Source organism: Limulus polyphemus, unplaced genomic scaffold (assembly GCF_000517525.1).
Source record: "Limulus polyphemus unplaced genomic scaffold, Limulus_polyphemus-2.1.2 Scaffold3129, whole genome shotgun sequence".
NCBI classification, from domain to species: Eukaryota; Metazoa; Arthropoda; class Merostomata; order Xiphosura; family Limulidae; genus Limulus; species Limulus polyphemus.
In genome coordinates, this window is record NW_013668739.1 from 30,275 (window position 1) to 41,811 (window position 11,537).

Here is an 11,537-nt window from a genome sequence, read left to right on the forward strand (position 1 = left end):
AACCTCTAAATAATATATTAAAGCCCTCATGACTTTTAATGTACGTACCTTTGTTTTACTACCCGGAATTCCTTGTAACCCAAGCACTGGTGAGCATGATTTGAACCTCTAAATAATATATTAAAGCCCTCATGACTTTTAATGTACGTACCTTTGTTTTACTACCCGGAATTCCTTGCAACCCAAGCACTGGTGAGCATGATTTGAACCTCTAAATAATATATTAAAGCCCTCATGACTTTTAATGTACGTACCTTTGTTTTACTACCCGGAATTCCTTGCAACCCAAGCACTGGTGAGCATGATTTGAACTTCTGAATAATATATTCAACTCGTTGAAATAATACGTTTAAGTATTATGTCCAAAGAGGACTCGCTTATTCATTGGTCAAAAATATTTCTTAAAGTATTGGTTTTATGTTATGGTAGAACGAGGGAAATTTGTTTTTGTTGAGAAGGGAAATTAATTGCCACTCGATCACGTGTTGGCCTCGGGATTTCGATCCTTTCTATGGATCTGGGAGGGTCAGGTTCGTCTTAGACCTCTTCTCCTGAACTGTTGTGAACTTTAAGCTTGAGCATGGTAATTAACGTGCATAACCACAAGCAAACAGGTTATTATAACCGCAAGTTTAATCATTCCGATGTGTGACAGATTTTGAAGGACAGAGATCTTTCTGTCTGTCCGTCTGTTTTGTAACCTTTTATATCCTTAAAGAGTTCGACAGATATTACTCCTCCATCAACAAAACATAAATATTTCAATTATTATTACTTACAAACTGAGGTTACCCGTACTTTATCCGGGTTATGAACTTAAAAAAAAAAAATGTGTCAGTGGATGATATATTAAATAACACAAACATTCTAAGTTTCAAACAATATATTTACGACATAACATATTATTACAGTATTTATTATTAACTCACCCAAAAAAGTTTTGTATAAGCTTTAAGAACTTAATATGTATAAAACTGATGATCAGGGTGATTTTGTAGGAAGAGTTAGCAGCTAAAGTGGTGGCGGTAGGTGTGCTTTCTGTTACCCGCCTTCAACACTCTGCTCTTAATGTCCTCACAGTGTTTCACGTGATTAATTAATTGATGGTCATTGGCCGCAGAAGTGTCTTATGTGTCGAACGTGAAAGGTCACATGTCAAAGTAGAAAGTGGGTATAACTCAAAAAACGGCTCTTCACATTAGCCTTATGGTGGTTGTTGGAGTAGAAACTTCAACTGAGTTTATATAGTATTGCAACAGTGGCGGCCATTTTTTCATTGCATTCCTCCGTAGAGAGAGTGCTAGCGCACTCTCTGAAATATATAAGACGTTTGTGTGCCCTTCCCCCACACTGTATGTTTTTTATAGCAAATTTAATAATTTTTTTTCTAAGGACGTGACACCATCTATGAATGTAGTTAATGTTAACTTACGTCAAAGATAATAAATATTCAATAACAGCAATAATGGGAGTGAAGGGGTTATGAACCCCCATTAACATGCCTCCTGTTCCAAACTATCATCCCACAAAGTTTGATTGAGATTGGCCAAGCGACCTAGGAGTAGTTAGATAACAGACAAACAGACAGATTATTTTTGTGCTTTATATATATATAAATGATTAAAGTGTCCTACCATATTTAGTGTTAATATGATAAGTGCACACGGTAAATGTGTTGTTAATCTAATTTACTTCGCTATACGTATAAATATTTTAAGCAGTAAAACTTATATATATTGTGTATATTTACGCTGTTACGATTTCACATTACAGCTGTACAAGCTATCACCACTTAGGAACAAAGGAAGTGGTAGAAACATGTAGAAGGCCCAGTATACGACCATTGGGTTAAAGAATTTATGCACTACCAATGCAAAGAGCACTTTTGTATTTATGTGAAGTTTAGAATTTTCTAATGTTTTATATTATTTCCATATTTATGATAAGTAGAAACAAATAAAAAAAACTCATTCTGCGCAGTATTGAACAGATTTTTAACTAAATAAATTAAATGGCACTTGTGAATATGTAAAACATAAAAAGTATACAACGTTGTACAATTATTAAAAAAGAGAGGCTCTACGTGTTTCGGTGACGTTCCTGATGATGGCCCTCCCCAGTGGCTCAGCGGTTTCGATACCCGTGGTGGGCAGAGCACAGATAGCCCATTGTGTAGCTTTGTGTTTAACTTTAATCAATCAATCCTGATGATGTGGTCTAGAACCCCACCGAAACGTGCAGTTTCTCTTTTTAGGGCTGTGCCCTGTTTTTAATCAATTTTATCGGTCATGTAAGTATTTAACGTTGTATATATTTTTAGTATTTAACAGACTGTTGAACTTGAATACTTCTGTCATCCGTTAATTATCAAATATAGAACTAATACTTAATGAAAAATATTACTTATTTAAAAGGATGGTGAAATTACAGATTCATAGGAAACCATTTTGTGTTTGTGTGTCGTAAATGATTCTTGCTATACACAAGAAAGGCGACAATTGAAAAAGAAAACGTTAAGCCTAAAACCAGTGTTTCATATGCTCTGGATAGTTTCTGATCTTATTAGAATTGACTAAATTGTTAATCTCTAGAACTTGGGCATGATAAAAATTACGTCATAAGCTCATAAGCTCTAAATAGAAATATGCGGGGAATTATCAAGTTTTTAATATTTTATTAATCGTGATCCTTCGAAGATGAATGTTAGTGCTGGCCCGTCACATTACGTCTGTACCAGTGGTGTAGTGCTAAATCGTATAATGCTGGAGAATTGCCATCATGATCCTTCGAAGATGAATGTTAGTACTGGCCCGTCACATTACGTCTCTACCAGTGGTGTAGTGCTAAATCGTATAATGCTGGAGTAATTGCCATCATGATCCTTCGAAGATGAATGTTAGTACTGGCCCGTCACATTACGTCTGTACCAGTGGTGTAGTGCTAAATCGTATAATGCTGGAGTATTGCCACCATGATCCTTCGAAGATGAATGTTAGTACTGGCCCGTCACATTACGTCTGTACCAGTGGTGTAGTTACTACTGGCCCGTCACATTACGTCTGTACCAGTGGTGCAGTGCTAAATCGTATAATGCTGGAGTATTGCCAAGATTTGTCAGACATGTGACGTCACCATAAAGGTAAAGATTTCAAAGGTTAATTACAATTTTTTGAGTCAATTTTAAATAAATAAAATATACAATTAAACTTTCCTTAAATTAAGCAGTAAGGCAAAGAAACAACAACAACTGGGTACCAAATAGAAATCACTAACATTAAAACAAGCTTTAAAATCGCATGTCTTGATTTTTATAATACCCTGCGTACATCCTATCCTGCTAACACGAATAGCTAAAAAAAAAACGACCTTTGGTTATGAAAGACACATAATTTCAGGTGTAAATCGAATAACTCTTTTTTTACACACATATTTCTAATTTTTGAGGTGTCGTGATTTAGCTCCAACTTCACGTGTACTCCGGCAACACTACGCTCTTTGGTGTGTATCAACAATCTTTTAACACGAAACAACGAAAGTAATCCTTCTAACAAGCATTATCATGGTTCAAAAAGCCAACAAGTGAAACAAAAATGAACATAGGACTTTTAGTTAATGGGGACAATGCTCTATCCAAGAGTACAGGCCGTCCATCCTCTTTTCCTTTGACTCACAAGGTTTTGAATTATGAGAACGAAACGTCACCCCACTTCGTGGTGTTAACAGTATATACCCGCAGGAAAAAAAATGTAGAATTTGTACAAATGTTTTGAAAAATTAGAGCCCCACTTTGTGGTGTTAACAGTATATACCCGCAGGAAAAAAACTGTAGAATTTGTACAAATGTTTTGAAAAATTAGAGCCCCATTTTGTGGTGTTAACAGTATATACCCGCAGGAAAAAAAATGGTAGAATTTGTACAAAAGTTTTGAAAAATTAGAGCCCCACTTTCTCGCCCTTTCAGCCGTGGGGGCGTTATAAAGGTACGGTCAATCCCACTATTCGTTGGTAAAATAGTAGCCCAAGAGTTGGCGATGGGTGGTGATGACTAGCTGTTTTCCCTCTAGTCTTACACTGCTAAATTAGGAACGGCTAGAGCAGATAGCCCTCGTGTAGCTTTGCGCGAAATTCAAAAACAACCGACCTTTTGGTTGTCCAACTTTCATAAAAAAATAACAACAAACGAAACAAAGCTGTTTGATAAATCTTCGAATTGAGTAAGGCTTGAAATCAATTGGCGATTTTACGACGCTAAAAATCGGGTTTCGATACCCGTGGTGGGCAAAGCACAGATAGCACATTGTGTTTGTTAAGTATCACAATGCTACACAATGGGCTATTTGTGCTCTGCCCACCACAGGTATCGACACCCGGTTTCTAGTGTTGTAAGTCCGCAGACATGCCGCTGTGCCACTGGGGGGCAGCACATTGTGTAGCTTTGAGCTTAACTACAACAACCAAAGCAACTAAAAGAGACGATTTCCAGTGTTAATCCTACCAGCACCTTAACGACAAGTTGAGATCATAGTTAGACTGTTCGCTTGTTTGTTTGTTTTGAGTTTCGCGCAAAGCTACACGAGGGCTATCTGCGCTAGCCGTCCCTAATTTAGCAGTGTAAGACTAGAGGGAAGTTAGCTGGTCATCACCACCCACCGCCAACTCTTGGGCTACTCTTTTACTAATGAATAGTGGGATTGACCGTAACATTATAACGCTCCCACGGCTGAAAGGGCGAGCATGTTTGGTGGGACGGGGTTTCGAACCCGCGACCCACAGATTGAGAGTCGAGCGTCCTAACCACCTGGCCATGCCGGGCCAGACTGTTCGTAACTTCACGAATTTCATCAGAACTTCGACCGAAAATCTGAACAACACTTTTATATTTGAATACATTTTAAAGGACCGATTATTACCGAACTTTTAATACATTTATTTCTATATTGTTTATAGCGAAGAATGTTATTTTATTTTAATAAAAAAATTCATAAATAATGCGATTAAACCGCATCAACGGATTCACACTCACACTTATCCAACGGGATTGATTTTTATTGCATCTAATCTTATAAATTTTACAAAATATTGTTACCCAAATATTTTCTGATTTTCTTTACGCCTCGGAGACACCTTTATTTCAGATTTGGTACTGATGTAGAAAGATGAGACATATGTATATATATATATATTTGCGTTTTTTTTTCTGATTGGTGAAAAGCGTGAAAACAAACAGGATTTTCGTATCTGTCACGAATCTCCGGTCTCACCACTCAATAGCAAGAAGTTCGTTAGATCTTCACTCAGATCCTGTAAATTAGAAGAACAAACTGGTGGGGCTTATAACTTATAGTTCACTTGAGATAACCCGAACATATTTTGTACTTATATCACTCAAGCAGGTTAGAGTAATAGTGCTAACAGTTGGAAAAGCTATTCTGCAAATAGCTTTGTTCGTTGTTAAGTTTATAGCGTTATAAGCCTACTGACTTATCACTGAGATATAAATTGCCATCTTGTGTAGTTCAACAAAAAGTTTTTTCTGTAAAGGGGGCGCTTTTTTTATTATAAACAATTTATATTTAAAGCAATATTTATGAGTAATATCTAACATTGAGATATAACTATTTAGTGACCAAATAGTTAAAATGAGTTCATTTTTATTCCTCCAGTATTATAAATTAACATATTTATATTATCTGGAAAACAATGGCAAGCGCCATTTTGGTGACTATTAGTAAAAACCACCATTATTGCATGAGACATATATATACTCTAAGATCATTCGTGAGTAAATATAGAACGTTTAAACAAAATAACTTTGTCCAAAACGTAATGTCTTAAATAAATACATAATAACAAAATAAAATAAACAAACATGGCTACATCCCATTTGTAATGATGTGAGAGCGAAAAATATTTTTACCCTAAATTACAGCTGGGCAAGCTTGTTTCTAGCCATATTAACGTAATTTTTACGGTTTAGTTTGTTTTGAATTTCGCGCAAAGCTACATTAGGGCTATCTGCGCTACCCGTCCCCAATTTAGCAGTCAAAGACTAGAGGGAAGGCAGCTAGTCATCACCACCCACCGCCAACTCTTGGGCTACTCTTTTACCAACGAATAGTGGGATTGACTGTCACATTATAACGCCCCAACAACTGAAAGGGCGAGCATGTTTGATAGGATGAGAAGTCGAACCCGTGACCCGCAGATTGCGAGTCAAGCGCCCTAACCACCTAACCATGCCAGGCCTTGACTTATTAAGTATCTAATGATAATTTTTATATATTTTAAATGTTGAGATAGTTGGAAAGGTGTTCGATGTGTTATCTAAAAATGTGTTTTAAATCAATGCCAACTAACGTGAGAAAATCGGATATTTGAAGCGTTATGATTTTCGTTAATAATTTGTCGTCTAATTTATTTAGTGATTACATTAAGTGTCTTAATACCTAGTTTTAACTATTAAACAATAGAAATCCTGAAGACACTTAAAAATTTCGGACTAATTTTAATATTGAAACTCGATTTTTTTAATTACGTGTGCTCTTAATAATGGTCCCCTTGGTGGCTCAGCGGTAAACCTGGGGTTTATAATACTAAAATTCGGGTTTCGATACCCGTGGTACGTAGAGCACAGATAGCCCATTTTGTAGCTTTATGCTTAACAACACAAAGAAAAAAAATTATACTAAATTTGTTTCGTGTAGAATGAAACTTGACAAAATACTACTGCTGAACGAGGTTATAACATTTTACTATTGATGTATATACCCCCCGGTTTATAACATGTACTATTGAAATATATACCCCCGGTTATAACATTTACTATTGAAGTATATACCCACACACACACAAAACAACAACAACAACAACCGAATATCCTAGATTTCATGGAGTAGACAGACAAACATAAAATATGCTCATCAACACGAATAATGGAAATTACCCGTGACTTCCCCCCTCTATAGACTAGGAACAAAGTAGAAAGTTTCTTTTGTAAGCATATAATTATACTAATAAACTGTACAGATTATTTTATTTTAAGGCGTTTACTTTATAGTGCCGAGTGTTCGTAATCTCGTTCACAGAAAGACCTTTACCGTCCCCGTGAAATATCTGCTCCATCTGTTTCAAGGCAGTGATGAAACCTTTGATTTTAAGTGGTCGTTTTCGTCGACAGCAAATCTGTTCCTGCATTATGAAAATATGTTGTTAAAAACATTAAGGCTTCGCAGATATCTTTCATATATATATATATATCAACAAGATTCTTTACCAGCGTTCTAGGAACACCTCTATAAGTTAAATGAATTTTATATACTCCAAAATATCAAGCTGATTGAAAGTTTGTTCGTTGAATATCGCGCAAAGTTACTCGAAGGATATCTACATTTGATATCTATATTTGTCTGGTCCGGCATGGCCAGGTGGTTAGGAAGCTCGACTCGAAATCTGCGGGTTCGGAACCCAGTCCCCACCAAACATGCTCGCCCTTTCAGCCGTGGGGGCGTTATAATGTGACGGTCAATCCCACTCTTCGTTGGAGAAGAGTAGCCCAAGAGTTGGCGGTGGGTGATGCTGAGTAGATGCCTTCCCTCTAGTTTTGCACTGCTAAATTAGGGATGGCTAGCGCAGATAGCCCTCGTGTAGCTTTGCGCGATATTCAAAAAACAAACAAACTATATTTGAAGTGATGGAGTAGAGGGAAGGCAGCTTGTTGATGCCATCCACCGCCATCTCTTGGGTTACTCTTTTTACCAACGAATAGCGGGATTGACAGTCAAATTTTAATTCTGAAAGTGCGAGTATATTGGGACGGGATTCAATCCTGTGACTCGTAGATTGCTAGTCGAGTGCCAGGCCTAGTAGAAATGAAATAAAGTGTACGTTTATTTATCTATACAAACAGACTGGTGTGATTATCTTTAGTTAGGCCTCATTTCGCAAGCGGACATGAGAGATGCGCCAAGTTTTCAAAGTCACATTTATTTACTTATTAATAACGACAATTCATTAGTTGATACAGCCTGCTATCCGTTAATGCCAACTTGTTTTTGGAAGTGGATAATGCACCAGCCTTCCATCAAGAGGACCCAGGATCTAATCCTGGCTATTACTAACATAGAAACAGCCCTTCTTAGAACTTCCCTGAAGAAGACCCAGGATCGAATCCTGGCTATTACTAACATAGAAACAGCCCTTCTTAGCACTTCCCTGAAGAAGACCCAGGATCTAATCCTGGCTATTACTAACATAGAAACAGCCCTTCTTAGCACTTCCCTGAAGAAGACCCAGGATCTAATCCTGACTATTACTAACATAGAAACAGCCCTTCTGAGGACTTCTCTGAAGAAGACCCAGGATCTAATCCTGGCTATTACTAACACAGAAACAGCCCTTCTGAGGACTTCCCTGAAGAAGACCCAGGATCGAATCCTGGCTATTACTAACACAGAAACAGCCCTTCTGAGGACTTTTCTGAAAACGGAAGAAAATTTTCAACAGAAACTTAGGATGAAAAAAAAAACTAGTTAGTAATTAGTATTTAGTTGTAAAGAAAAGAATACCAGTTATTAGAAGTAAGTGGTCATATAGGTTATTAACCCTGACGACGATGTATTTGAAAACTTTGTATATTCTCGACCGCTTATCACTGCATTGTCGCAGGGAATAAAGTTAGGGCTAGAGATATATTAAACCTCTTTCTGTAAAGGGCTCAGCAATTCGAGGAAGGGAGCATTTATAAAATAAAGAGCTCCGAAACACACTTCAACCTATAGCAACGTTCTCATCAGGGAGAAGGCTGATTTATGAAAGGGAACGCCCCCGTCCAAAAAGCCATTGCAATGAAACTGGACACATTTCCTGTAAGAATCGCAAACAAGATAATAAACGAGAAATGGAATCCAACCACACCTCGAAATTATCGTCTGGTTTCACGAGAAAGATAGCTCAGGAAACTAGAATTACAGCAATCATGTTCGTCCACACATGTTAAGTCCACCGATTCAACACTAAGGAGTCCCGGTATAGCCTGGTTGTTAGGGCACTCGACTCGCAATCTTAGAGCCTCGGGTTCGAATCCCATCTCAGAACATCTGCGGGTACTTTTAGTCGTGGGGGGCGTTATCATTTGACGGTCAATTCTGCTATTCGTTAGTAAAGAGTAGCCCAAACGTTGGCGGTGGGTGATGTTGCCTAGCTGCCTTCTCTTTAGTCTATCATTTCAAAATTAAGGACGTCATGAAATTTAAAAAACGAAAGAAAGAAATAAGAAGAAAATCAAATCCAAGGGACCATTTGAAGCCGAAGTTCATGTCAAGATGTGGAGTCAGAGATAAATATCGCCATCTTTTGCATTTAGTGAAAAATCACCTTGACAGGTAGTAGCACATAATTATAGCTATCGGTTTCATCAACTAGTTACAAAGGCAGCACGAAACTTGCAATATTATTCTTTGGAAGAACGATTAAGGTACGTATAGGATTAAGCTCATATATTCAGTCACGATGCTGTCATCACACCACAGAAATGATATAAGATAATCACACACTTTTTACGAATTTTATTTCGTGTGTCTACAATCAGGGGGCCCGGCATGGCCAAGTGGTTGAGGAGCTCGACTCGCAATCTGCGGGTTCGAATCCCCGTCCTACCAAACATGCTCGCCCTTTCAGCCGTGTGGGCGTTATAACGTGACGGTCAATTCCACTATTCGTTAGTAAAAGAGTAGCCCAAGAGTTGGCGGTGGGTGGTGATGACCAGCTAACTTCCCTCTAGTCTTACACTGCTAAATTAGGGACGGCTAGCGCAGATAGCCCTCGTGTAGCTTTGTGCGAAATTAAAAAAAACAAGCAAACAAACAAACTACCATCAGGTACACAGGATAAAAAATTGAAAATAATGGAGCTACGTGGTTTACTATAATAAACACGATGCGTTCATATTTGGTACTGGAACACGTTTTATAAACTGATGTTTTTTTTTTTTGAAGTATGAGCAAAGAGTGATCAAAGTGAAAATAACACAAGTTCACAAAAATGTAATGAAAGCTGATCATAATGCGCTAATCTGAAAAAAATTCCAAAGGAACAGAGGAATAGAAGTAACAGGCAGTCAAGTCCCGTCGTGATCATGCGAAACATTAGTCTAAAAAATTCTAGACACATTTTATTACCTATTAAAATGGCGCACAGAAAACCTAGTTTTTAAAATATGGGTAACTGTTTTTGTTTCCTGTCATAAAATGTAGAGGGGATATTAATATCAGATATTCGATGATAAGTAATGCTCGGACACAAACACAACTTTTTACGATAGCTGGAAGTGTATATATGTTTCTTGAAATACACATCAAAAACATTTATTCAATTTTATTGCAATATTCTGACAGTTTATAACAATAAGACAAAGAAATTGGAGAATTGTTAACAGAAGCTGTCAATAGATGGCACTGTTTAACAGTAACTAAAATCATGGCAAATTCATAGTTCAAACCTTTTGGAAACGAGAAATAATACTGTAATAAACACCAGTGTTAGGCCATCAATAAAATAAGAGACTTACAGATATACAGGTTCTATACATAAAATCATAGTAATTTGAGCCGTTTTCAAGAACTCCAATTTCCTTCTTTTTTTTGGGGGGGGGGTGAGAACTTCACATGTGTTTAAGGAACACCATTTTGTGGAGAAAAACGATAAGAATGAAATTAATTATGGAAACAAAAAATCACTTGAGTATAAAGTCAGCCAATTACGTACGATGGTAGTTTATTTAGTTATTATTATTTTTGTATAATACACACACACACACAAATACTTATGTACGTTCTCAACATATACCCTTCTCCGGTATTCTTAATGTTTACCAGTTGATCTTATCTTTAATTTACCAGTTAAGAAGCTAATTTTATAAATATAGTACCGACTCTTTCTTAACGAATATCTGCCAGTGGATAAACTCACATTTCAAGAAACAGTATAGACCTTACGTGAAGTTAAGACAGTAAAAAAAGTAGTAATTATTTAGATTTCAGGAATTAAGTAGTTAGTTTTGGATGTACAGTACTTGAAGAATATCTTCAGTTTCATCCTTCATCGTGATGATGACTGCTCCCCAGATTTGTCGAGCGAGATTATGGAAGGCCACAGTGTCGAGAAATAGGTTCATGCTGTGCAAGGTTTCGTCTATATAATCTGATAGTTCGAAAACGGCCTGTAGGTGGTGTTAATAAATATTTGTTTAAAAATAATGAGAAGAACAGAAAAATTGTTCAACATTTAATGCAGGTTATGTTTGAAATAAAAACTTAATTTAGAACTGTTTGTTAGACACAACGTGTTAAAGTTATCGTTTCAGACATCTATAAATAAAATAATGATTTATTTATATAAGCTCGGATAATGTAAAATACAATTCACGTTCGTACTATAAGTGACCTCGAGGCCCGACATGGCCAGGTGGTTAGGGCACTCGACTCGCAATCTGAGGGTCGCGGGTTCGAATCCCCGTCCCACCAAACATGCTCGCCCTTTCA

At 37.1% G+C, this 11,537-nt stretch overlaps 1 protein-coding gene across 2 annotated transcripts in view; it reads right to left on the reverse strand.

Moving 5' to 3' along the window:
• Positions 1-5,047: 5,047 nt before the first annotated feature.
• The window catches only part of LOC111088102 (BAI1-associated protein 3-like), a 96,912-nt gene continuing 90,422 nt past the window's right edge, over positions 5,048-11,537 (reverse strand). For both annotated transcript variants that reach the window (XM_022397081.1, XM_022397080.1), the window contains 3 exons: positions 11,069-11,215; positions 7,051-7,188; positions 5,048-5,301 (listed from right to left, as the gene is read on the reverse strand). In XM_022397081.1, coding sequence (XP_022252789.1) covers positions 5,242-5,301; positions 7,051-7,188; positions 11,069-11,215 — 345 coding nt within the window. In that variant the 3' untranslated portion in view covers positions 5,048-5,241. The remainder of the gene's footprint in view (positions 5,302-7,050; positions 7,189-11,068; positions 11,216-11,537) is intronic.